Source organism: Neomonachus schauinslandi, chromosome 15 (genome assembly GCF_002201575.2).
Source record: "Neomonachus schauinslandi chromosome 15, ASM220157v2, whole genome shotgun sequence".
Taxonomy (NCBI): Eukaryota; Metazoa; Chordata; class Mammalia; order Carnivora; family Phocidae; genus Neomonachus; species Neomonachus schauinslandi.
The window spans coordinates 57,688,708-57,716,147 of record NC_058417.1 but is presented as its reverse complement, the minus strand read 5'-3'; the positions used below and the strand labels follow the sequence as shown (position 1 = coordinate 57,716,147).

Sequence of the window (27,440 nt, the reverse complement as noted above, 5' to 3'; positions counted from 1 at the left end):
TAATGCAATATATGTTAAGAAAAAAAAAAGAAGAAGAAGAAGGTAGCAGGAGGGGAAGAATGAAGCGGGGGAAATCGGAGGGGTAGACGAACCATGAGAGACGATGGACTCTGAAAAACAAACAGGGTTCTAGAGGGGAGGGGGGTGGGAGGATGGGTTAGCCTGGTGGTGGGTATTGAGGAGGGCACGTTCTGCATGGAGCACTGGGTGTTATGCACAAACAATGAATCATGGAACACTTCATCTAAATCTAATGATGTAATGTATGGGGATTAACATAACAATAAAAAAATTTTAAAAAAAATTAGATGCTAAAAACCCTGCCCCTTTATGAAAATAAACACCCCCATCAGCATGGTCAGGAATCCAGGGAAGGAATTTCCCCAGTGCTGCTCGCGTGTCTGCCATCAAGGTGACATCGGAGGGAGTGAGGCTCCAGCAGGGTCTCGAAGGAAGTAACACATGTGAGCACTTAGGAGGGAGCTGCTGAAGGCCCTGGCCTGGCAGGCTAGCAGGTCGAGCAAATCTGTCCCCTAACTACGTTGCTAATGGCCTCTTGTTTCATTCAGCCAGGCACACCCGAGGCTGTGGACACATGATGCCCAACATGGCATGTCGCCCTGGGGTGCCTCTTCCACTGGGTCATTTGACACTAACGAGGCAGATGCAGGCTCTAAGGGGCGCCATTTGGTGCAGAGGGAGGCCTGGGGCCTGTCTTACCTTTGGACCAGCCACAGTAGCCAGGGACTTGCACTCAAGGACAGCTTTGCCCACTGCATCACGAACAGCCTTATATTCATCACCATGCACCAGGTATGGGTCCATCTGGCTTGGATGATCCTCCTGCAAAGCCCAGGAACACAGGGGTTAATCACAGGGGAGGGGGCAAGGGCAGGGTTAGCAAAGAACCACCTGGAAAGGTAAAGGACCCGGGTAACTGTTAGAGGTCCAGCCCTGGGCATGACAGTCCCCTGCTGTGTTGGGAGGTGCCTCCCCCTCATCCAGTGAAGGGGTGAGTGGATGAGAAACGGGGGGAGGAGGCAGCGCTGACCCTGTCCCCACCGAGAGCAGAGACCAAAGGCAGGTGACTGCAGTATGTTGACAATACGCTCCCATCAGGAGTAAAAAGGAAAACCAGGATTTTTAGTGCAATTGCTATAACCCCAAGAAAGGGCTACAGAGTGACCCCCAAGCCTAAATTGCTACAATTCTATTATCCTCATTCTCACGCTTCCTACCTCTGCCTGCTGAGGAGAGAAAGGACTTCTGCAAGCTGAATTACTTTTTTTTTTTTTTTAAAGATTTTATTTATTTGTCAGAGAGAGAGAGAGCATAAGCAGGGAGAGCGGTGGGGGCAGAGGGAGAAGGAGAAACAGACTCCCCGCGGAGCAGGGAGCCTGATACGGGGCTGGATTCCAGGACCTGAGATCATGACCTGAGCGGAAGGCAGACGCTTAACTGACTGAGCCGCCTAGGCGTCCCAAACTGAGTTACTTTTAATTTGGTAAAAGCAAAAGCCACAGAATCGTTCTTTGGCTTTCCCCACATCAAACTGGATCAGAAGCGGTGCCTTAAAGAGGCTTTTCTGCAGACAGCCGACAAAGCAGAAGCACATGCACACACCTGTCCCCCACGGCCAGCCGGCCGCCTCCAGCGCATCACAAGCTGGCTCAGGTTAACCAAAGCAGAGACACAAGGACCAGAGCAGCCACGGGGCGAGGGGGTGGGGGGGGGGAAGGTCAGGTGTCCTCACCTGCTGCACCACAGCCTCCTGGGGGAGCACCCACTGCGCCGGCTGGCCCTGTCTGCAGAGACGCTGCACAAACTCCATCCCTCGCTGGCTGGCGAGCTTCCTCACCAGGTACACTCGGTACCAGTCGTTCCTCCCTTGCCTGCAGAAGCGCTCCACCTGCTGCAGGTAGCCCTGCTTCTCCCTGACCAGTTCTGCAGAGCCTGAGAGAGGGGGGAGGGATGGTGGCCGAGAAGACCTGCTGCCCGCCCGTCTAGGACACAGAGCCAGGCCAAAGGCAGACGCCCCAGTGGCCACGAGCTCACAGTGAACAAACCAATCAAGGAGAAAGGGGACATGGTATAGACTGGGGTCGCTCTGAGAACTCTCCAAATGTCTAAATCACGGGGTCCCTAAGCCTGGGGTAAAGAAAGGTGCAGAAGGAGACCTGCCTGAACCCTCCTGAAGCTCGCCGAGGAAGTCAGAAGCCCTGTTGAGACACAGGCGGATCCTGGCCATCTCCTGCAGGTACTCCACCGATGCCTCGCTGGCCGGCTCCGAGCTGCGCCGCCCCAAGTAGGTCCTCAGGAAGACCCCTTCCTCCCTCAGGTACGTCAGCTCCTCGCTGGTAGACAGAGCACTAGTCTTCTTGTACAGTGAATCCTAGGGAACAAAGAACCAGAAAAAAAAGCATGCACATCCCCAACCTTCCCAAATCTCTACCCTGTGACGGTGGAGAACAAGATAGAAATACCATAAGCTTGAGGGTAACTGTACTGAATCATGGCAAAAGAACATCCCTTTTTGGGTGGGGGCAAGAAGGAGGGGAAGAGAAAACGTATGAGAAAAAAACATGTCGTATGATCTAATTTTCTCACACACCTGGTAAAATTTTGGGAAGTAACAAAACAGGGAGAATAAAAACGAAAAGCAGTCCTAGGCTTGCCAGCTGGAGATGAGCACAGTTAAGTCGGGGGGCGAGTTTCTGTTCTCTGGCCCAGGCCGCGTGTGGCAGGACACACAGCCACGGGGGGCAGAAGCAAGTCTGCAGAACCCCTTTGTTTGCGTGCATGCAGCAGTGCACCTGTTCATTTCACCGATGAAAATTACCTTCTGTGAATCTTCAGAGGCATTTTTCCACTGAATCAACCACACGGTGCAGTGAGTTTGGGGGAGTCGTGCAGGGCAGTTACGGCGCACTCACCTCCAGGCAGCTGCTGAAGAGGATGTACAGCTCGGTTTTATCTTCAGTTACCAGGGCCTTCTCCTCCAACAGGGACAAGTAAGCCTGGATATAATCTTTTACTTCCTGGAAGCTATGGAAAGAGAAATAGGGTACCTGGTGATCTCTGTACCAGAAAAAAAGAGAGAGAAAGAAAGTATCTGTCTACCTACCTACCTATCCATCTCCCTCTAGCTCCCCATATAAATATATACATACCCACAGAAATATATACATATAGCTTGTAACATTTTATTGAAAATATTTTATTTTTATTTACTTATTTTTAAAGATTTTATTTATTGATTTGACAGAGAGACAGCACAAGCAGGGGGAGCGGCAGGCAGAGGGAGAAGCAGGCTCCCCACTGAACAGGGAGCCCGATGCGGGGCTCGATCCCAGGACCCCAGGATCATGACCTGAGCTGAAGGCAGATACTCAACTGACTGAGACACCCAGGTGCCCCTGCTGAAAATATTTTAGTGCAATATTGGAGGAATACAAAATTCCATATTTTAGACCATGTGTTCTCAGACTTTTTGGTTTCAGAGCTCCTTTAGAGTCTTAAAAATTATTGAGAACCCCAAAGAGCTTTTGTTTATGTGGGTTGAATCTATCAATATTTATGACAGTAGAAATTAAAACTGAAAAAAGGGAAAATATTTATCAACTCATTTAATATATAAACCCATTACATGTTAAAAACAAATAACATTTTAAAAAAAACCAAACTATTTTCCAAAACAAAAATTAATTAGTAAGAAGAGGGGCTTTGTTTTCCACCCATGCAGATCTCTTTAATGCCTGGTTTAGCAGAATTTAGCTGGACTTTCCAATCTTGCTCCTGCTTCCTGTGACAGTGGAGTAGATGAAGAAAATCTGGTCTCATACATTATGTCGTTGGAAAAGAAAGATATATTTTCATAGTATTTCCAGATGATGGTGAATATTTTTCTTTGACACAATACCAAAACTTGATAAATGATCATTTCTATAGGTTAGTTGCAATGTGCAATCTGAGACCACATCAATGCACTTTTCATACTCAATTACATTAAAATCAAATGACCTACCTTGCACTTGAATGGATTTTTTTTTAACGTAATGCGTGATTCTGTGACATCATGCATTGGTCATGTGGAAAATATTGGTTCACTGAGCTATGCAGATCTTGCAAATGTTGACGTTTTTGTTCCACAAGGTATTTTTAAAAGCCTCACCTTCACTCACATCACTGCCTGTACCACCAAAAAGCCTCTGAGTATGAGGAAGCTGATAGGTTTTGTTTTCCAGAATTCCAATATTTGCTTAAAATCCTCAATTTTATCATTAGCCACAAACACTATCAGTTGCCGCCTTTGCTTGTTTTCGAGAAAATGCCTGCCAAGTGCCCAGCTCTGAATAACTGTGGTGTGCTGGTCATTCTCTCAAGTGTAAAAGCTATTCCATAAAACAAGAGGCCAGCCCAGTGGGGAACTCAAGAATCGCAGGAGAGATCTTCCTCGAGAAAACTGTTTACTTCAGTGTGCAGCCGGCGCCCTCTGAGTGCGCTTCTCATTTTGACAGGATGTTAAAAAGTCCTGTCCTCAAGGGTGGAGGCTGAGTAAAATGAGTGGTCTCTGTGGCTTCATCTAGAATATTCTTACGAAAGGCTGGCATTTATTAACACTACACATGCACGAAGGTGAGAACCACGAGGGCTGTCACCCAGTTTCCCGGTGCTGGGACTCCAGCAGTGTCCTCCTTCACCGCTTCGGTAACATCACCGTAAGGACCAACGTGTTGAAAAAGGCAAGTACCATCCTGTAATGTTTTAAAATGGTTTTGACCCTGGGGACCCCCCCAGACGTCCACAGACAGGCACTTGGGAAAGAAACCACAACACTCGATCCATGCCAGACCACAGACGGTTCTCGCTCGGGTGCGGTCGACACCCCATCTAAGCAGGAAGTACACGGCTGCAATTCACACTTGGCGGAGGGAGGCACGACCACAAAGTGTGACCGGCCTCCCTCCTGGTGTGGGGTGCAGGCGGCCTGGGGCGTGCGAGCCCAGGGTGGGGGAGCGTGGTGCTCCTCCACAACTCTGTGGCCAGTTAGTGGGCACCACAAACAAAAATGCTCAAACTGCGGGAGTGCAGAAGCAAGTACTTCTCAACCCAGAGAACGACAAGGCAGATCTTAAATCGTGTTTTAGGTCTTGAGATTTTCTTTTTAAAATCACTACTGGGGCTGCCTGGTGGCTCAGGAGGTTAAGCATCTACCTTCAGCTCAGGTCATGATTGTGGGGTCCCGGGATAGGCCCCAAGTCAGGCTCCTTGCTTGGCGGGGAGTCTGCTTCTCCCTCTCATGCTCGTGCTCTCTTTCTCTCTCACTTACTCCCTCTCTCAAATGAATAAGTCTTAAAAATCAAATCAAATCAGTTCTGGGGGCGCTTGGGTGGCTCAGTCAGTTGAGCATCTGATTCTTGATTTTGGCTCAGGTCATGATCACAGGGTTGTCGGATCGAGCCCTGCATCAGCCTCTGGGCTCAGTGGGGAGTGCACTTGAGATGCTCTCTCTCCCTCTGCTCCTCCCCCACTCCTCTAAAATAAATACATCTTTAAAAAAAATTAAATAAGGGGCGCCTGGGTGGCTCAGTCGTTAAGCGCCTGCCTTCGCTCAGGTCATGGTCCCGGGATCGAGCCCCGCATCCGGCTCCCTGCTCAGCAGGAAGCCTGCTTCTCCCTCTCCCACTCCCCCTGCTTGGGTTCCTGCTCTCGCTGTCTCTCTGTCAAATAAATAAATAAAATCTTTTAAAAAAATAAAAATAAATTAAATAAAAAATGAGTTCTGTAATGTTTAGTCTCTAAATATTGAAGCTTGAAGCATTTACCCTTAAGGGTACCGTCTCTACTCCCATTAACGTGTCTACTCTACACTATATGTCAAGATGTATGTGTGTCACTGACTACGTTTCCATTTCTCTAAGCAAAGAAATTCAAATGAGTACAGATCTCACGCATTTATCAAAATGAGTAAAAATGACATGACATCAAAAGTGGCTCTTTTCAGATCTCAGGTCAACTTGACAAATATGTCTTAAAAACCACTTTAAGGTATACTAAGATACTACTTCTATAATAAAATGTATTTTTAAAGCCGTTTATTTGAAAATCCTTCAGGAATCCTGTTTGAACAGACTATTTCACAAATGATGAAAGTAAAAAAATAAAAAATAAAAAGCAAAACGAAATGTCCATAGATAAGTCTGCAAAAGATCCACACTTTAAATGTAAATCTAACCTTCATTCTGAGTCTGCTTTGGGACACTTAAGTTAGAAATAGTCGTTTCTACTGGAACTTATTTTTTGTTTTTTAATTTGAGAAAGAGAGAAGGAGAGCAAGAGCAGGGGGAGTGGGAGAGGGAGAAGCAGGCTCCTTCAGCAGGGAGCCCGACGCGGGGCTCGACCCCAGGATCTGGAGATCATGACCTGAGCCGAAGGCAGATGCTCAATTGACTGAGCCACCCAGGCGCCCCTGTTGGAACACTTCTTCTTTTTTTTTTTTTTTTAAAGATTTTATTTATTTATTCATGAGAGACAGAGAGAGAGAGAGAGAGAGAGAGGGAGAAGCAGGCTCCCAAGGAGCAGGGAGCCCAATGCGGGACTCGATCCCAGGACCCTGGGATCATGACCTGAGCCGAAGGCAGACGCCTAACCATCTGAGCCACCCAGGCGCCCCCCCTGTTGGAACACTTCTTAGAGCATCTTGATTTTGCGATCACCTCAAAGAATGCTGTGTCAAGTCAGAACACAGGCCGAGTGTACAAAGTGTCCTCGGAAAGAAGCCTCTGAATAAAGATCAGCTTCCTAAGAATTCTCTGTAATAGCATAATTGGACAAGAGTACTGAGCGTTGGCACCACAGGGGCTTCTCTGTCCGTTCATAGGATCAGAGAAACTGAAACGCTGAAGTGAGACGCAGGTGGCATGCAGGACCACGAAGGTGAGGGGACATTCTCAGTTAGCAGCCCTCGGATCACAGGACTAGGCAGCTGTGTGAGGAGGCTCAGAACTGCCGGCTCCCGCCCACAGAAACCTGCTTCTCCCTCTCCCACTCCCCCTGCCCGCCCACAGGCTCCCCCACGCATCACAGCACCTCGCTCCTCTCCCTGAAATCTGCTTCCTCCTTGCTAACAAGGTGCTCGTGGTGACGTTGAACTCACGTGCCTAGCGGAGAAGAGGTCAGGCATACAACCACTACAGATAAAGAAAGCAGGCGGTCCCTCCTCCAGACGCCCCCCCCGCCGAATCCCGAACTACCTACCAGCGCAGGCAAGGGTGCTTGGCAGCAAAGCAGCAGCCAGGAGGGAAGGAGGCGGCAAGGCTTTCTAGAAGCAAACCCCATGCTGGCTGCGCTCACCTGTACTTCAACAGAAGTTTCAGGACCACCGAGCGGATGACAGGGGTCTTATCCACAACGTCATCGAACGGAGAGAGGGATTTGGTGTGTTCACGGTGTCCTTAAGCCAGAGGGAGAGAGGTGGCTCATTTCCCCATCAGCCATGAAGAAGTGAGACGAGGGACTGGATTTTTAGGTCCACAGGAAGTAAGCAACTTACTTTGGGAAGTGTCTCTTAAAAGCTCCTTTTGCACAAAGAGTAAATTTAGCAGAACATCGATCACCTCCTTCTGTGGTGGAGAATTATCTTTGAAGCACACGGTGGAGACCAGGTCCAGGAAGAAACTGTTGCACAGCTGCCGGACGCAGGCGTGTTTCTTGATGGCCTCCCTGGGGAATGGTTGGAACGCACAGTCAACAGGCCTGCAGAGCATGCTCCAGAATCCCTGCACACACGGTGCTTCGGGATTTGGACGGCATTCTGTAACGTTCAGTAAAAAAACGCAACCATCTCCTTACACTGACTGAGCCGGATGCGCACCGCCTGATGCTATGCAGACTCGTCCCTTTCTAGAAAGGAGCACTTTGGTCCTTGGGACGAGCCAGCAATACCCTTTCATCCTAAAGTCTGCAAAGATCCCGTGCCCTGGGCTGGCTTTGCACACTTCCAGGAGGCGTCAGAAGGGAGAGGAGCCGTTGCCGGAGCGGAGCTGAAGGTCACTGAGCCCACAGAGCTTCCGTTCGTTTCTACCACTGCTCCGAAGAGCGGGGCCAGACAGGAACTAGCTTTGCCCTCAGGTCACTGGAGCCAAACTGGCTGTGTCCTAAGCTCCTTGGGTATCCTGTGATGGTTTTACCTAATTTATGACTTTCTGCTTTATTTCCTCTAATCGTGTCGTCTCCCAAATCTACGCTTGGATGTGTCTTGCAGAGGGAATGATTTTGAGACACTAGGGGTTTATGAAGGTGGCAGTCTCTCTTAGGATGGTTCTCCAAAGTCAGGTTCTCTAAGGTTAATACAGTTTATATTTCTGAATACTGTACTTGCCAAAAAAAAGGAAGAAAAAGAGGAGAAAGGGTAATTTACCTGTGTTCCTGGGACACGGTTAGAGAGTAGTCTTCTGGCAAGTCTGTTAAGCAAAAGGGGCATCTCATCTGCCCTAGGGTGAGCCAGACCTTGATGCAGCTCAAGCAGAACACATGGTCACAGGGCAGGCAGACCGGATCCTGGGCATCTCCCAGGCAGACAGGGCACGGCTCAATCTCAACCCTAGAATCCAAGCAGGGGCACCGGCTCTGAAGCAGAGAAGCGGCTGCGAGCAGCTGCAGACCCCACACGTGCAGCGCTCCCCGCCACAGGGATCTCCAACCGAAGATCTCACCTGGCGAGGGTCTTGCTGGCCTGGTCCTTGCACTTACGTAGAGTGCTCATCACTGCGACGAAAGGCCTGTATGTCTTGATGTCAGAGTCGTCCTGCAGACACTGATGGAGAGAGGGGCAGTGATGAGGAGGCTGATGAGCCGTGAGGAAGGGCAAAGGTCAGCCAGGCAAGACCACTCTCCCTCGGGGAACATAGGGCACGCATCGGGCACCCCCCCAGCTGCTGGGCCCTGGGACCACCGGGTCAGCCTGCAGGGCAAGGCCTTTCTGTTTCTAGCAGTTTCTTTAGCTGTGAATGCCCTTTATCATTATGCTGCATTTGGGGTAGGATGAGATTCGCCACTTCTGATTTTTCCCTCTTCCTCTCTTTTTCTCAGGTTCACACTTCTCCCATTATGAGATATTTCAAACTTTTTTTTAATTTCTTTTTTTTTTAATTTAATTATTTGAGAGAGAGAAGAGAGAAAGCCTGAGAGCACGGGCAGAGGGGAGGGGCAGAGGGAGAGGGAGAAGCAGACTCCCAGCTGAGCAGGGAGCCCGACGTGGGACTCGATCCCAGGACCCTGGGATCCTGACCTGAGCCGAAGGCAGATGCTTTACTGACTGAGCCACTCAGGTGCCCCAAGATATTTCAAACTTTAAATGATAACATAATGCCCACCTGTGTATCCATCACCTAGCTTTAAGAAATCTTATCATTTTTGGAATATCTGTTGTAGACTATTTTTTAAAGAAACAAAACATCACAGATACAGCTGCAACCCCACATGTCCCTTCCTGATCACATGGCCCTCCTTCCCCTCCCCCAGAGGACCACCTTCCTGAGCACATGGCCCTCCTTCCCCTCCCCCAGAGGACCGCCTTCCTAAATTCCCAAGTTCACTACATTTGCACGCGTCCATGAAGATCATGTTACTGTTCTGAATGGGTTTAGCCTCTGCATCAGTGATGTCCCGCTGTACGTAAGTTTTCGCTGCTATACGTAGGTCCAGATCACTCCTGTTAGCTGCTGTAGGGCACCCACTGGCAGATATACCAGTTACTTGTTTTCTGGTTAATGGGCATCTAGAATGTTCCCTTTGTTCTGCAATTACAGTTCTGCACCCAACATCCTTCCATGTGTCCGCCTGAGTATACCAATGGGAAGTTTCTCTAAGGCACGTGTTTAGAAGGGGAAGCACTGGATTTTAGGAGATGCACATCTTCAATGACATAAGATAATGAGTGTGATGGGTGTGCTTCTGGAATTTTGGGCTCAGGCATGATGTTTGCAATAGATATCATTATCAGCATAAAGAGAATCCCCTTCTCTTTCCAGTTTGCCAAGACTATCTTTTTTCCAAATTACAAATTTTATTAAATGCTTTTTCTGTACCTTCTGAAATGAGCATTTAAGGTTTTACCTTTTATTTTATTTTATTTTTTTAAAGATTTTATTTATTTATTTGAGAGAGAGAATGAGACAGAGAGAGCATGAGAGGGTCAGAGGGAGAAGCAGACTCCCTGCCGAGCAGGGAGCCTGATGTGGGACTCGATCCCGGGACTCCAGGATCACGACCTGAGCCGAAGGCAGTCGCTTAACCAACTGAGCCACCCAGGCGCCCTAACGTTTTACCTTTTAATTTGTTACGTTAGCTGATGACATTTATGATTTTATGATTTCTGAGCTATCTCTGAATTCCCAGGATTAATCTCACTTTGAAATATGTGTTTCTTTAAAAGATTTTATTTACTTATTTATCTGAGAGAGGGTGAGAGAGAGAGAGAGAGCATGAGCCACGGGGAAGGACAGAGGGAGAAGTAGACTCCCTGCTGAGCAGGGAGCCCGATGCGGGGCTCGATCCTGGGACTCTGGGACCACAACCCGAGCTGAAGGCAGATGCCCAACCAACTGAGCCACCCAGACACCCCGAAATGGTAAGTGTTTTTAATACCTTGCTAAATTTGATTTGTTACCAACAGCCTAATTCACAAGGAAGCAAAGGATTTGAACAGACATCTCTCCAAAAAAGACGTACAAATGGGCCACAAGCACTTAGGAAGGTGCTCGACATCATTAGTCATCAGGGAAATACAAATCAAAGCCACAATAAGATGCCACCTCACACCCATTAGGACAGCCATTATAAACCAAACCAAACCAAACCAACCGAAAAATAAGTGTTGGCAAGGATGTGGAGACAACGGAAACTTGGTGCACTGTGGGTAGGAATGCAGTGGCTATAGCCCCTGTGGAAAACAGTTCAGTGGTTCCTCAGTTAAACACAGAATCTCCATATGGCCCAGCAATTCCACTTGCAGGTAGATCTCCAAAAGCATCGAAAGCAGGGACTCAGATACTTGCACACGTTACTCCCTGTCGCCAAAAGGTGGCAACAACCTGAATGTCCATCGGTGGATGGACGGATGAACCAAATGTGGTCCGTTCACACGGTGGAGTATTATTCAGCCTTAAGAAGGAAGGACATCCTGATGCCTGCCACATGGATGGACCTGGAGGGCACTGTGCAGCCAGCCACTCACAAAAGGATAAATACTGGAGGATTTCACTTGTGTGAGGTCCCTAGTCATCAAATCACAGAGACAGACAGTAGGGTGGTGGGCACCAGGGCCGGGAGGAGGGATGGGGAGTCAATGTTTCATGGGGACAGAGTTTCAGTTTTGCAAGATGAATGAGTTCTGGAGACAGACAGTGGTGATGACAGTACATCATCATCACATGTGAATGTGCTTGATGTCACTAATCTGTGCACCTAAAGATGGTGAAAAATGATACATTTTATGTGATGTATATTTTACCTCAATGAAAAAACGGCAGTGGTCCAGTGGTTGGACGCTGGTTGGTAAGGACAGGGACATTTCAGACTAGAAAGCTGATGGCCTTATGATCCACACACACATCTGGTAAGACTGTCCCGTGTGACCCCGTGGGAGGCAGATCACAGGGCAGGAGAATCTACGTACCTACATCTATCTATCCAACTATCTACCCATCCATCCACCCATCCACTCATGCTTTCTAACAGAACTAAACAGAACATCCATCTTTTCGCAGCTTTTGCCAAAGTCCTGTGGGAGGCTTTGCTGACTGCTGGCGCAGGCTCACTCTAAGTGGCAGCTCTCAAAAGGTGGCCCCAGTCGAAGATGAGTTGAGACCCCAGGCCTCGCCCGGTGAAGCCTTCCTTCCCAGCCAGACGACAGGAGCCAGCCTTGCAGGCAATGTTGCCCCTCTGGCCTCTTGTTGCGAGTGGCCTCAAGGCTGGCCTTGGAGGGGACAAGGAGAGCATGAGGCCATAAACACGAGAGCCTTCAGGTGTGAAAATGCATGAGAGAAGACCTCTGGCTCTGGTCATTCGCACCCAGATCTGACTGGGAAGAAACACACCAGAAGCCCAGTAAGTTCCTGGGGTGACTTTACTGGCCTACAGACCTCCCACACACCTAGCCTGCAAAGGCCCGCGTGTGTGTGCGTACCGGCGTGCAGGGACCTGGTAACTTCTCTTCTGGCTTGCCGGCCACCTGGCCATTAGGAGCCACACTGGACTGGCTGGACGGATGGAGCAGCCCCCAGGGCTCCTGGCCAGTGATGGGGCAGGGCTCGGAGAGAGGCTACAGGTGGCCTCTGTGCAGGAAGAAGTGCACCATGGGTCCCTGTGCTGATCCTGGGTGCCAGAGCACCAGCTTCTTCTAGAGTTCTTTCTCCCTTTCCTCGCATCAAAAGAACCTCCAGGTTCTACCTGGGCGTATAACCACGCCACCCGAGATGTCCCTACCTCCCCTGTGGCTAGCTGAGGCCATGCCTGCCTTTAGGGCAGTGAGCTACAACCTGCAGTGGTGTGGACATACTCTGGCTTGTGCTCTCAAAATGGCCCATGCTTCGTGTCCCGTGGCACCTGACGGCAAGAAGGGCCTTCTCAGACCACGAGGGGGAGGTTGTGTAGTGAGGACAACAAAGGACAACTCAGAGGAGCTGGGGCACCTGATGGGGGGTAGCTGTCCGCTGTCCCGGACCGCTTGGGCTCACACGGTCATGTGAGAGAAGGCCTAACATTTTGTTTCTGCCACCGATACTCTGGTCACTGAGAAGGAGACTGGCTCCTGGTGTCCATGTCAGCCTCCTCAGAGCGTGCCCCCTGCACGTCAGAGCCTGGACAGCTAAAGCTGTTAGATGCATTCGTGCGAGGCTCCAGGGGTAACCGAGGCAGAAGCCATCTTTGGCTGAGTGGCCATTGTTGCTGAGTGCGTGGGCACAGAGATGGTGGCTTTTCCTGCAGGAGCACTGTCCTGTGCGTCGCTAACTTTATGAAGGGTGTCAAGTAGCAGAGGCCCCGGGGTTTCCTGATTCCTTGGTCCACCACAGCCCCTGCTTAGAAGCCAATAGCCCGGTGGCACTCTCGTGCAAACCTGGCCTCCCCAGGGACCACATTGCTGGGCTGGGCAGGTCTGAGGCCACCGGAGGCCTGGGTGGAGCCCACCCCTCAGCCGTCCCCCGGGGTTCCAGACCATCTTCCCTGCCTCAGCCTGAGTCGCTTCCATTCCTGCTGGGGAACCCTGACTGGCGCTCATGAGAGGTAGACAAACACCTGCACAGGGCGGATGTCATGGCCGGTGTGATAAAATGACGCTCCTCTGCACTTCCAGGTGCAACTCTCAGCTGGAAGGGGTACCGCCCCACAGATAAATGTCCGATGATGCCTCAGGGTCCTGCACCCTAGAAGGCCCGCGTGTGCTGCTGGCTGAGCCAGCCCGGCCCAAGCACTCACCTTGTTCAGCAGGAAGACATACTCAGTCACCAGCGCCTGCAGCTCAGGAATCTGGCTCTCGACCCCCAGGAGCACGTGTTCCACAAAAAGGGCCACGGGGAAAATGCGGTTCCAATGGGTTCTGTGAGAGAGGGCTGTCACTCCCTGAGCTCGGACAATAGTGTCTGAGACGCCAGGCGGAGGGGGCAGGGCAGGATCCGAGAAAGGGGTGGGGTGAAGGCAGACGGAAGACTGTGTGCTCCCAACCCCCAGCCACCTCCCAGCCACCTCCGTGTCCCCCACGACCTCCCTGAGACTTGCAGAGCAGAGGGGCCCAGGGGGCCACGTCCTACACGCAGCCAGTGCTGCCTGAGTACTGCCTGGCTCTGGAAGGCCAGCACGGGACGCCTAGCCTAACTGCTCGTCACCTCTCCTCTGCCCTGCTGGTGCCCACTGTCCCGCCTGGGGCCCCTTCCCACTGCCCCCTTCTTTTTTTTTTTTTTTTTAAAGATTTTTTACTTATTCATTCGAGACACAGAGATAGATAGAGAGAGAGAGAGAGAGAGAACATGAGCGGGGGAGAGGCAGAGGGAGAAGCCGGCTCCCCGCTGAGCCAGGAGCTGGACATGGGGCTTGAGCCCAGGACGCTGGGATCATGACCTGAGCCGAAGGCAGACGCTTAGCCATCTGAGCCACCCAGGGGCCCCCCCACTGCTCCCTTCTGCCAGCATTTCTCCCATGGGACCCCAAGCATCTGCTCCCTTCTGCCCCGCCTGCACCCCAAGCACTCCCTGAATGCGGTTTCCCTCTCTGTGTCTCCAGCCTCAGCATGCTGCCTGGCACGGAAGAAGGTTCAGCAGATGTGATGGGATGTGAGTGAGGAAAGGATCCTTTTCCAGGGCAGGAGAACCCCACATGCCTGAGACCCAGCCAGCCGCAGGTGAGCACATGGGGAAGGGACGGGTGTGGGCCGGGCTGCCGGTCTCACCTGACTTCCCTGATGACATCTCTGGCCACCCTCCCGCAGCTTGGCAGGTACCCGTCAGAGCCCAGGAGCTCCAGAGGCATGGACAGATTCTTCACCATCTGCAGCCACGCCTGAGGGCTGGGCTGCAGGATGTCCCTCGTCAGCACCTCCGTGCAGGCCACTGCTGCCAGGGCATCCAGGATCTGGGGGATGGAGAACAAGCACCCGATGAAACAGCACCCTCACCCCTTCTCGCTGCTCTACGTGCTAAGTCCAGAGGTCCAGGCTGTGACTCCAGTGTGTTCTCGTGCTCCAGGCTTGAGCCTCAACTTTTCTCGTCCTGGGCCATAGAAGGCATGAGTCAGATGTGTTCCTCGCACCTCTGCCTTACCCAGGCCCACCTGCCCCGGCAAGCAGTCTCCCGTGCAGAACACGGCTCCCGGGCAGCCCTGGAAGCAAACCCCCCCCCCCCCCCGTTCCAGGAAGGCCAAGCCCTGACTCTGAGCACAAACTGTCTCCATGAGAGGCCATACCAGCTCATGTCCGTCCAATCTGGTGTTCCATGGGCCTTCTGTTATGTTGTAAAATAGCACTTGTAGAATCTGGGGGTAGACAGTCAAGATTCTGGACAAGTTCTGCAGCCGGCCCCTGAAGTGCTGATAAGCGAGGTGCACCCACGGTAAGGAGACATCTTCCTCTGGCCTCCCTGCCTGCACTTGATTGATGCAGGACCCCAGTGCCACCTGCAAAACCTGAGATGAGAAACAAGCTTTTATCGTACATCTGTAAAATACAAAGAAAAAATACGTTTTCACAGTGGAAAATTTGAACTGCTCAGAAATGACAAAAGAGAACGTCAAAAACCACGCACACTGTTACTGTCCCTGGGTACTTTCTGGTGTCACCCCTTCTAGGCATTTTATATCCATATTCTGCCTCCGTTTTGTCCTCAAGTTACAACCATGGCGTACTTCTGATTTTCCCCCACTTAATATCACATTATGAACACTTCCGTCATTAAATACACTTGAAGAACACCATTGTTAATGTGTGTACCAATTACAGTAACCATTCACCAATCAAATGGCTGTAACTTAATTTGCCTCACCTTTTATGATGGACAATTAAATTGTTTCTATTTTTTCGTTTTAAGAAACAAAGCTGGAAAGAACATTCCCATGGGTAAAACGTGTGCCCACATTTCATCATGCTCTTGGGACAAAAACTGCGGTTCAGATTTTGTTAGGTTCCCAATCCCTGCCTCCAGGCTTTTCCAGGAGCACTGGCTGATTCCCAGCAATGGAGGAGTCTCTGGCCTTGTCACAAACCAGTCCTGCTACGTGGGCAAGTGAAAGCAGTATCTAAAAACCACTCACGTTCTGTTGACTTAACAGTGAGGCTGGCTAGTTTTTCTAATGTTTCTAGATCTCTGTATAGATTTTATTTATTTATTTGACAGAGAAAGACACAGCGAGAGAGGGAACACAAACGGGGAGTGGGAGAGGGAGAAGCAGACTCCCTGCCGAGCAGGGAGCCCGATGCGGGACTCGATCCAGGGACTCCAGGATCATGACCTGAGCCGAAGGCAGTCGCTTAACCAACTGAGGCACCCAAGCGCCCTAGATCTCTGTATAATTATTCTATTAATTCTTAGTTTATATGACTTTCACCTATTTTTTAAAATTAGGAGACTCTCTGAGGCACCTGGGTGGCTCAGTGGGTTAAGCATCCGACTCCTGATTTTAGCTCAGGTTGTGATCTCAGGGTCATGAGATCAAAATCTGTGTTGGGCTCCAGGCTCAGTGGTGAGTCTACTCAGGATTCTCTCCGTTTCCCTCGGCCCCTCCGGCTCTCCCTCTGGGGACTCTGGGATCATGACCTGAGCCAAAGACAGATGCTTAACCGACTGAGCCACCCAGGTGCCCCAAGGAGACTTTCTTATTGATTAAGGATCAATGGATCCTTAGGATGTTTTATTTCACTTTATTTTTTTAAGTAGGCTGCATGCCCTGTGTGGAGCCCAGTGTGGGGCTTGAACTCAGGACCCTGAGATCAAGACTAAGCTGAGATCAAGAGTCAGAGGCTTAACCTACTGAGCCATCCAGGCCCCCAATTTTATTCTATATTTTTAAGTAATCTGTACACCCAACATGGGACTCGAACTCACAACCCTGAGATCAAGAGTCACACACTCCACTGACGGAGCCAGCCAGGCGCCCCTAAATTCCTAAGAATATTTTATTAACCCTTAATCATACTGGTTGTAAATATGTTCTCCTCAAATTTGTCACTTTCTTTTTTTATGTACTTAAGTTTGAAATCCTTCGGTCATCGGAAGTATCGTAATGTCCACTAAAATTTCAGCTACCGTTATCGTCTGTAATGATCAGTTAAATATTCACCTAATTTTCTTCAAGAGAAACTCCACATTTAAAAAGAAGGTGTTACAGGGAAATTGGAGGTCTTCCTCATGTTAATGAAAAGCCCATGGTTTGGGGGCCCCAGGTGGGGGCTGAGGGTCAAACACACTCAGCAGTGGAAGAATGGCTTGCACCCGTCCGTGAGACGCGAGCATCACCCTGCCCCAGACCCAGCACTTACCTTCAGTTCTTCCCACGTGGACACTCTCATCGTCAAGAGGAGAAAGTCTTTAATGTAGCACATAAACAGTTCTCGCTGCCATTCTACACTGAGCTGAGCAAGAAACCTGCCCAGGGGGGTCTGCCGAAAGATTTCCACTAAATTCTTCGACATTCCTGCAGAGGAGAGCAGTGGAGGGTATGGAGGGAGAACGTGAGGCGTGACTCTTGCCCTGCATTCAGAACACCTCGCATCTCCTGGGGAAGGGCAGCTCTGCAAGCAGTAACCGCGGATAAGGCTCCACTGAACGGCGGCTCTTGGCAAAGGGGAGCGAGCTGCAGGATTTAATGGTCCTTTCTAGACATTTGAGATGTTTTTCCAGTGGCGTAACAGAAACAAAGGCAGAACAGATGTTAGATTTGTCACCAACAGCCTAGCTGGCCCCCAAGGGATGAAACGACCTGAGACAGACCAGGCTCTATGGCTAGCAACATAATGTGCTTCAGGAACCCCAGGGTCCAAGTGGGCCAGGAATGAGTGGGCTGCTCTTCAGGGGCTGGGGTCACGTGCCGCTTAAACCAGAAAGCTCTGCCTCTAGTGGACGAGTGCAGGCCCCTAAGTCACCTGCCGTCACAGGAAAGCAGGGTCAGTTAGGGTACGGCCTTGAAAAAAAGAAACACTCCTTCCTCAGGATAGAGACTGCTTCAGTTTGTTCAGAGAAAGTTGCAGAATGTGTACCCACAGAAGTAAGATGGTCAAGTATTTTGACCTTTTGTTTTTTTATTTATTTATTTATTTATTTATTTATTTATTTATTTATTTTTAAAGATTTTATTTATTTATTTGAGACAGAGAGAATGAGAGAGAGAGAGAGAGCACATGAGAGGGGGGAGGGTCAGAGGCAGAAGCAGGCTCCCTGCCGAGCAGGGAGCCCGACGCGGGACTCGATCCCGGGACTCCAGGATCATGACCTGAGCCGAAGGCAGTCGCTTAACCAACTGAGCCACCCAGGCGCCCCAACCTTTTGTTTTTTTTAAAGATTTTTACTTGTGTATCTGAGAGAGAATGAGAGAGAACGAGCAGTGGAGAGTGGCGGGGGGGGAAGGGGGGGGGAGAGAGAGAGAGAGAGAGAGAGAGAGAGAAAGAAGCAGATGCCCCGCGGAGCAGGGAGCCCGATGCCGGGCTCTATCCCAGGACCCTGCGATCATGACCTGAGCTGAAGGAGGCAGACGCTTAACAGACTGAGCCACCCGGGCCCCCCTTGACCTGTTTTTTTCCAAAGGTAATACCATAAGTAAACTTTGAAAAGACTATCTCACGTATGAAAGATGACTTTTGCGAAAGCATGCACTACCCCGGATTTCCTGGGACGCCTATGGCCTATGGCCAACCTGTTTGGCCTGTGACGGCAGAGCAAGGAGCCTCGTGGGTCAGGACGCTGACCGCTCAGTTTGGAGGAAGCTACTCCACTCTGTGGTCACTGTTGGGAAAGGCCCACTTAGGGACATCTCCGGAGCGCTGGTGCCCAAGCTGTCCAGAAGCCTCCGAACGGCAACGACCCACTCATGACGGCGAGTCAGCACGTCCTGTTTCACCACATCCCTGGCTCACCTTCAGCTCCAGTGACGAACTGAGCCTGGACCCACAGTTCCTCCAGATAGTCCTTGATTCTCCAGCTAAACGGGACGTCACCAGACACGTCCTCGGGAGGGCTCACGGAGTTCTGCACCGTGATGTAGGGCACCTCACTTTTAGGTCTGCGGTCGGGCAAAGGAGGACAAAGGACAGGCTCAGTGAGAAGTTGCTCGAGGCAGGAGACCCACACTGATGCCAGGTCCTCTCCATGCTCAACAACGCAGGTGCCCAAAAGGCTTCAGAGGCAGCCTGCTGGCCCATTTCACAGCTCAGGGCTTCTATTACAAAGGAATCCAGGGTGCCCACAGATCATCTCTGTCTCACAGACAAACAGAAACAAACCAAGGCTGGGAAGAGTCAAGCAGCCTGCCCAACGTCTGGGCCAGAACCGGGTCTTGCGGTGGCTGGACCTACCCTCACCCTCCACCTACGCATACAGAACACGGCTTGTCTGAAGCCACCCTTTCCCTCACGGTCAACGGTGTCTTGTCTTCTGAGTAAGTGTTTCCACTGGAGATTCAGAATCCCAGTCACCTGTATACTCTTTATTCACCCATACTCCAGAATCGAAGCCCCTGAAGTCCAAGAGGAAGCTTTTGGGAGGCCTGCTGAGAGTGAGTTGCGCAAGAGCAGGCCCAGGGTGGGCCGTGTGGGTCGTGCCGCAGAGTGAGGAACAGACAGAGCCCCACAGATCAAACAGCTCTCTGAAGCACAGCCTCGCCAGTGTAGACGAAGCTAAAGCTGGCAATTCTACCTGTGACGGGCGCTCCGGAAGCAGGGGAATGAGGAAGGGGAATGAGACCAGGATTTCTCAGAACTTCCCAGAACTCCCTTTGTTACTGTAATGCCATCAGCCTCAGGCTGCAAAAGGACGCAGCATTTAAAATATATGGGATGCAGGGGCGCCTGGCTGGCTCCGTTGGTGGAGCATGTGACACCTGATCTCGGGGTTGTGAGTTCGAGCCCCATGCTGCGTGTAGAGAGTACTTAAAAATAAAATCTTAAAAAAATAAAAAATAAAATAAATGTGATTCCGAAATTGAAACCTAGGCTTCATCAATTACTTGGAAGAGCACATGAAGACTTCTGCTGCATTACAATTTTTTTCCCTTCCCACAAAAAGAAACTCTATTTACCTCGTATCGTTTATCACAAGAGGAATGTTCAGAAGCTTCATGTCCCGGAAAATAAACATCCAAAGATCTCTTGTCCAGGATGGAGAGTCTGGCCTGATCAGTAGCTCGAGGTTGCTGTCTCTGTCCAGGACAGATACCATGCTCGCCAGGAGAGGGGTCACCACACCCTGGACCCGCTTCCAGAGGGTCTGCCTGCAGCGCAGGGAAGAGGAGATCTCATTCCAGCTCGACCAGCCCATGCTGCCGTGGAAGTCCCGCCTCCTTTTGACGTTTGGCTCCTTCTGGGCTGGAACAGCAGGTCTGGTCTACCGATTCCACGCTATGGCTACAGCAGTAAACGCTAACTGCCATTGTTTTTAAGTACTCGAAGAAAAATTCACAGATAGAAACTTCTAGGATTGGAGGCAGGACTGGAACGGACCTTAATTCTACATGGAAAATATGGTCATCGGTTCCCTGAAAAGGCCAAGCAGCATTTGTTGAATTCTGTTATATAGCTAATTTCCCACAGCAAGTTGTCCAGACTCTTATAAAGAAAGAGGGACCATGTGGCATTTGGGGAAGAAATAAATGTTACTCTAAGGAAAAAAAAAAAAACCAAAAAACAGTTGTGCAGAGAATATAATAAAGCACAAGGCAAAATAAATGTGTTCCAGGTCAAGCGAAACAGGAAAGCACCTGTTTCTCTAGAAGGTAGCTCTTGTTGACGGTTGTGTACGCTGGATCTGAGTGTTTACATATCCAGAGGGACATTTCACTGCTTCTATGAACTATGCTGTCCTTCGCTGTTATCACGAAGTTTATACATAATCATAAACTCTGTAACACAGTGTAACACATCTACTACCAGCTAGTCAGGGAGACCAATTCAGGCTCCATTTTGAAAAGAAGAAAGAAAGATGATTTCCTTCTTCAAGTATGTGGTGTGCAGGGAGCTGGCGAGAGTTCACAAGCGTCTACTGAGGAAACAAAGCATGCTAACGATCAAGAGAGCACTTGACTGAAGGAGAGAGTGCCCACGTCGGGAAAGTACAGAAGGCTGGCTGCAGGGCACCCAGGAAGGCGGACCTGGACAGGCATACAGACCTCGGACGTTAGAACAACCAGGACTATCACGCCTTGGATTTTAATCCCGAGGGGGCAAATGACTTGGGTCCCAAGTACGTGGATGGTAAAGAGACAGATGTCGAGATTGTGAGAGTGGGCTAGCAGGCTTCAGAGCCCGCCTGACAGCTGACACAGGGAACCTACAGGTGTGGTCCCGACCACTCCATGAAGGTGTGTTCAGAGAGCACTGGCGGCAGCTAAGGGTGGGCCAGCCCCGAAGCCACAGCCAACGGCAGAGCAGACAGAAGTGGGGCCACGTGCCACTCGGAACACCTGGCAAGTGTGGGAAGTCCGGTGGCTGGAGAGGCACCAAAAATGCAGATTTTAAGGAGTACTGAGGTGAAATTAAGTATTTAGTAATATCTGTGAGGAGTGACCAAGGAAACGATCTAGATTCGGATCTGATCTTCTAAAATTCCTCACTCAGAAAGTGAAAGGAGGAAAGACATTAAGGGTAACTAGAGAAGAAAACTGACACAGAAATCCCCCCACAGCAGAAACCAACACCGACAAGCTCACACCTTCCCCTCAACTCTGGGCTCCCACATTTCTCTCCTGCCCATCACACAAAGGCAGTGTCCCCGAAGCCACACGGATCACAGCTGGGAAGACCGGATGGGAGGGGCTTCAGGTGAGCTGAACGTTCTCTCAGAAGTGAGGAAACCAGGGGCAGAGTGACTGTCACAAGCCCACGAGGACTCCGCGGACGAGGGGAGGCCGAATCTTCCTTGCGAAACCCACAGCATCCTGCCTCCCTCCATGACACGGATTGTCTCACTTAGTCCTGAAAAAACGGTCAGGGTTTTACAGAAAAAGGACCATGGCCGAGGAATGAACACTCTCGAGTCTGATGTCGGTGGTTGTCACGTAACTTCAACCAAGCTGCAGGCCTGGGACAGTCATTTTCCCTCCCTCCCTGCCCATCACCTCCTCCACAACCTACAACAGCAGCTATCTCTGTGGGACGAACACGCGGGCCAATGTTTACATCCTGCAAGAACAGGTGTTCCATTTCTGTTGTTGTTAGGACAGAATGTAAACATGCAGAGAAGTAGAGAAGAGTCTAGCAAACCCCATGTACCCACCACCCGGACCATCCTGCACCTTTCCGAGAAACCACGTGACCGCTCTGAACCGCTCAGAGCTTTAGGAAGAAGCGGGTGGCCGAGCCGTCCACGGCCGGGGCGCTCCTGCCCCGCCACATCTCGCCCCCCCACCGGCGCCCTTCGTCCCGGTACCTGAATGTGCCTGCCTCCTGGAGAGCGTCCTGATTCAAAGCTTCCCTCGACACCCACACCTTCACGTTGAAGAAGCCGTTCTCCTCCTGCTGCTCGAGGAGAGCACAGAGGCGCGCCTTGCACACCCGCAGGAAAGCGGCTGCAAAAGAGCAGAGGAGCCGAGTCCTGGGCATGTCCCACAGGCACTCGTGAGGGGGCGCCCGCCTGTGTGTGACCCCGGGGCCCTGCACCTTTCTCCGCGTCATCCTCATTCAAGAGGCCGAGAAGAATCTCCACTCTCCGCATGCCGCGCGGGCGGCCCTCCTGGTCCCTGAGCATGCCCACGGCACCCTGTATGCAGCTCTGCAGCAGGCTGGTGGTGTCCACGATCTGCACGTGTATGGCGGGGACGGTAAGGCCTCCTGGCCCCGCAGCCCGCCCCGTCCCTTTGAGGGCCACTGCGGGGGGACTCCACCATGGGGAACCCTGCCCTGGTCTTGGGCCTCTACTCCAGGGGTGAGGGGGAGGCCACCTGCAGGGTAGCCTGGCCTTCCGGGAGGCCCAAGAACGAGAAAGAGCCAGAACTCACATTACTCCTGCCTCGCTCAGCGCATCCGCTGCCCAACAGCTCAGAGCCTTCTGTTCCCAAGCCCGCCTCTGCCGCCTCCCCTGACCCTGCAGCCTGGGTTTCCTCTGCCTCCTCCCGGCCGTCTCCGGCCCCGCGTCCTGTCTCCGCTGCAAGAGAAGCACAGGCAAGCTGCTGGGGACAGGAGTGGCACGTGGGCTCTCCCCACAGGCCTCCTGGCCCCTCGCCCCCACTGCAGGCCCCACAGGAGAGGCCACGGATCATGTAGGCTGGCCTCTGACCGGCCCCGTCTGTGTGGGCCACCAGCGGCAACCCTTCCTCCCGTCCAGGGTGCACAGCTGACACGCAGCCCCGGTGACCAGGGTGTGACACGTGGCAGAGACCCCCACTTCACAGCCTGCCGCGTCCACGAAGACCCGCTTTCCCATGTGGGACTCCTGACCAGTGCCTGGCCCTGGGAAGGAGCAGGCAGTGCCCATGGACTCGTGCCCCACTGGGGCAGGTGCAAGGACTCAATGGGGACAAGGGCACGGCCTGGCCCTCACGGGACAGCAGTGCACCTCCCTGCACCTCTGCACCCCTGGCTGCCACTCCTACCGTCCTACCTACATTCCCAAAGGCTTCCTCCCGACTTACACTCAGGGTTCTCTTCTGGCTTAAAGAGCTGGCTGATGGCCACATCCTGAAACTTAGTCACATCTGAAACCATGACCGTGGACTTCCGGAGATCGTCAATGTGCACAGACTGCCACAGCCCTGTGGGAAGTAAAAGCCACCTGGAGTCTCCCCATGCCTTTCCTGGCGTCCTCTTGTCAGCCACAAGCTGTTTCAGTACACTGCTGCTCAGTGACATGTGCCCTTATGCCCAAAGCCTGGAATCCATGCAGAAACCACCTGGCTCTGTGTCTACGCCAGTGACCAAAACGTGAACATCGGTCGTAAGAATGAAGAGAACTGCCTTTGTGTAAAGGATATCTGAAGGTTTCTGAGTCTTCTTACATTTTGTATTATACTTGCTGCGTCACAGTTAGTAAAGGGTGTGGGAAACTGGCAAGACGTGCCTCCCATTCTCTAAACTGTTATTTGCCAATTTCTAGAATACCAATTTTCTTAACATATTGGTTGGTTTAGTTCTCAGAAGAAAAAGAGAGAGAAAGAGGTTTAAGAGAGCATTTCCCTCCCTCCAGAAACAGGAAGAAAGTATTGGCGCTTCTGTAACAGGACGAGCCGGCAGGATCTTCTCTGGGTTGTCTGTGTTACAAGGGACAAGGACCCAGAGAGGCCAATCAAGTGTTTATCTACCGGTCTATAAAGGGGATGCCGTACGCTGGAGCAGCAAGTCCAGACATGAGTGTTTCCCGCGGTAACCACTGGTAAGAAAGCTCACTGAATCTGAAACGAGTATTGCTGAGATTAACATCAATGTTCTAATTCCAGACTTGTACACCATGGGACCAAATTAGAAAGATCTCAGACATGATCTAAATAAGCATTTTCACTAACATTTTCATCCTACCTCCATGGAATCCCACGTAGGATGCTCCACTTCCCATCCGGGACAGTTTTGCGATAAAATAGACCAAGATGCAATCCTTATTGCCTTGCATCTTGTTGATTTCATTTATGACAGAATACCTATTTTAAAACAAACAAGCAAAGACAAAACAAAAAAAACAAGCAAATAAACAAAACCAAAGTCGTGAAGCGGCTGAAGGGTGTCCTATGAGTGGTCGTGTTCAATCTCGTGTCTTTTTAGCTTTAGATAAATTTCTTCTTTTTTTTTTTAAGATTTTATTTATGTGACAGAGAGAGACTGAGCACAAGCAGGGGGAGTGGAGGAGGGAAAAGGAGGCTCCTGCTGAGCAGGGAGCCCAATGCGGGGCTCGATCCCAGGACCCCGAGATCATGACCTGAGCCGAAGGCAGACACTTCACCGACTGAGCCCCCCAGGTGCCCCGAGATAAATTTCACACCTCATGCTCATGGTCTCCTCTCATGAGAGAAGGAAGGCAAGCTCTGTCCCAACAGGTACATTTTCTTCCCCACTCCTGTGTCCCTCTGCTTCGAAGTGCCCTCTCCTTATTGACCAGGAGCCCTGTCCTACAAACCCTCGATGGGTAAGGCTAGCTGAACTGTCCATCCTGAGAAGCAGGATTCTGTGAACCCACAACCATGCTATGAAATATGGCTTCCAATGCCTTCAAAGGCCCAGAAATCATCTTTCCCCTAACTTAATGAGAACACAGTTAATTCTAAAAATACCAAACTTCTGCTATTTACTAATACTATAAAAACGTCCAATAAATACAAATGAAAGCTTTTACATACTGATTGCTCTTGAACTTGCAATATATTCAAATTGTATAATTTAACACCAGTAATTACCAAGACGTGTCTGCAGACAATACATTCCTAGGATATTCTTTCATATCCTACTAATAATCTATTATTTACACCTCTTGACATTTTACCATTTTTGCCTTGTTTTAGCCTTTTCTCTAATCCCTTATCTGTGAGGAATGAAAAGCAAGAGTCCTTTTATTTTTATTTCTTTGTTTATTCTAATACCATACTGTTTTCAGGGAAGAAATTCTTTAGGAACTCCTGAATAAAATTTGAGCTTTCTGGGTAGTTTCTGAGAAAAATAACAAAAACATACTTAGCCGAAGCGATGAGCTGAGCACTACGGACTCCATCTTCAAAATCCGTTTGAATAATAAGGATTTTACATCTGGCTACGTTAGTTAAGCATTTTCTGAAAGAAAAAGGAAATTGTCTGCCCTAAACAATGGGTGATAAAATTCCCCAGAGTGATGGGAAATCTGAAGGAATTTATTGGTGTGGAATCACTCCGGCGGGGTTCTCCTCTATGCGAGTGGAGAGCACACAAACTCCAGTAAGTACTTCCCTAAGACAAGGAAGCCCATGCAGAAGGCAGTAGGGACGGGGCACAAGGAGAATGGGACACCGTCTTTCTCCGTCACGTGTCCTTGGTGTTCACTAACCAGGGCTGGTGCCAGAACCAGTGGTCCCTGAAGTCATGCACGTGAAGCACAGAGCGGTCAGCACTGGGGGTGGAGGGGACACAGAGGGAAAGGGGGAAGCCTCACTGGACTTCTCTGAGGAATGAGCTCTCGGTGTCAAACTGCTGCAGAGACAGGACCGTGGGCCTCAGAGCTCCATCCATTACTTCTAATTCCAAACTTTCACAGTCACGGCCGGTCAGCAGTCTGGAGAAAGTGGTGATCTGCAAAGTCAGGAAATGCTAATTATTTGCTAGAATTCAAGGAAGGCTGCAGGTCTGCTGGGATTAGAAACATGAGAATGTTGAGCAATTATCTTCTACGGGCCCAGCATGCACTGTGCATTTGGTACACAGAAGAGAATCCAAACCCAGAGGAGTTTTAAAAAAATGAGGCTGTGTTGAGGCAAACAGAACCTATGAAATCAAAAGGTATCGGAGAGAAGACTCAGCCTGTCCCCAGGTGCCTTCAAATCTCCTCGGACTCCAGTGTCTCTTCCTGCCTGGCCCCTCCTAGAAATTCTGATGATCCCTTAGGGCTCAACGCAAATGCCATTCCTCCCTCCTGGTCTTCTGCATACTTCCAGATGGAGTTCAAATGGACAGTGCTCCTTCTGCCCCACAGTTATGACCAATTCTCCTGTAACACTGGATCACACCCCCCCCCCCCACACAGAGTAAACCAAAACACTCCTTATGGGCGTGCAGATATCATAGCTCCCAAACCCCTAACTCCAGGCTAGCCTTGCCACTGAGCTTCTGATTCCTATATCCAACTGCATGACAGATGTGTCTGCCTGGATGCCACAGGGGCATCAAAGTCTGTCCCAAATGGAATTTACCACCAATATTTGTGGCTCATTCCTGGACTATAATTAACCAAACCTCCAGTCACCCAAGGAAGAATCCAGGAAACCATCCCTAGACCCGTCTTCCACAGCCCCCAAATGGAGTGAGTCATTAGCTCTGCCGATGCACATCCTAACTATTTCTCGGTTCCCTCTACCCGCTCCTCTACTTTGACTGAACTGGTACAGCAGCCTCCCTCCCTGTTTCTCTGTGGTAAGTCTTTTTATCAGGCTTTCTCCTCCCTCTCCCAGGCAATGGGACACACCTCAATATGCATTCCTCTATCTCTCCCCTCTTGACGGCAGACCCAGCTCGTCAGCACCGCTGATCAGACCCTCCATGAAGTCCCTCCAGTGGCATCTCACCCCCATCTCTTGGCCCTTGCACCCTCGAGCTTCACGCTGCCTGGCGACCGGCTCCTGGTTTCCGGCAGAGACGGCACTGTTTCACACCTCGACGCCTTTGCTCAAGTAGGAACCTCTGCCTTTGCTGCTTTCCCAGCCACATTTCACAATCTACTTGAGGGTCCTCTGACCTCGAGCTCTCATGGGCAGTGCTCCTTCTTGCCCCTATGGATAGCACTGCTGTGTGATGCCAATGGCATTTGTTATGAGTCTTGCACCGCATGCTGACCAAGGCCAAGAACCGTGCCAAGGCATTCCTATATCCTTGGTGCCCTCAGCATGGTACTCAAATGTGTCACTTCATTTGCCGAAGTGAACACTGTATATAATTTTACTACCGGCACAGAGCTCTGCACAGAAACAGGCACTCAAAACTTGCTTTCGTTGAATTTTTGTGAATATCTGGGTTTCCTCGCACTTAGTGGAGAGAAACTAACGTCTCAACATACCCATTTATGACTTCTGAACACTGGCTTGAAAAG

General features: G+C 50.6%; 1 protein-coding gene across 1 annotated transcript in view; it reads right to left on the bottom strand.

The window, feature by feature from the left end:
• Positions 1–27,440, bottom strand: part of RNF213 (ring finger protein 213) — a 101,454-nt gene that overhangs the window by 17,875 nt on the left and 56,139 nt on the right. The window contains exons 30-50 of the mRNA XM_044921405.1: positions 25,794–25,930; positions 25,343–25,438; positions 24,200–24,318; positions 23,320–23,439; positions 22,687–22,832; positions 22,349–22,487; positions 22,119–22,257; positions 19,774–19,965; positions 18,614–18,759; positions 17,024–17,178; positions 14,956–15,174; positions 14,444–14,625; positions 13,477–13,597; positions 8,715–8,815; positions 8,420–8,602; positions 7,553–7,722; positions 7,354–7,453; positions 2,934–3,045; positions 2,188–2,392; positions 1,754–1,953; positions 721–843 (exon numbers count right to left, since the gene is read on the bottom strand). Of these exons, the coding sequence (XP_044777340.1) occupies positions 721–843; positions 1,754–1,953; positions 2,188–2,392; positions 2,934–3,045; positions 7,354–7,453; positions 7,553–7,722; positions 8,420–8,602; positions 8,715–8,815; positions 13,477–13,597; positions 14,444–14,625; positions 14,956–15,174; positions 17,024–17,178; positions 18,614–18,759; positions 19,774–19,965; positions 22,119–22,257; positions 22,349–22,487; positions 22,687–22,832; positions 23,320–23,439; positions 24,200–24,318; positions 25,343–25,438; positions 25,794–25,930 (3,105 nt within the window). The remainder of the gene's footprint in view (positions 1–720; positions 844–1,753; positions 1,954–2,187; positions 2,393–2,933; positions 3,046–7,353; positions 7,454–7,552; positions 7,723–8,419; positions 8,603–8,714; positions 8,816–13,476; positions 13,598–14,443; positions 14,626–14,955; positions 15,175–17,023; positions 17,179–18,613; positions 18,760–19,773; positions 19,966–22,118; positions 22,258–22,348; positions 22,488–22,686; positions 22,833–23,319; positions 23,440–24,199; positions 24,319–25,342; positions 25,439–25,793; positions 25,931–27,440) is intronic.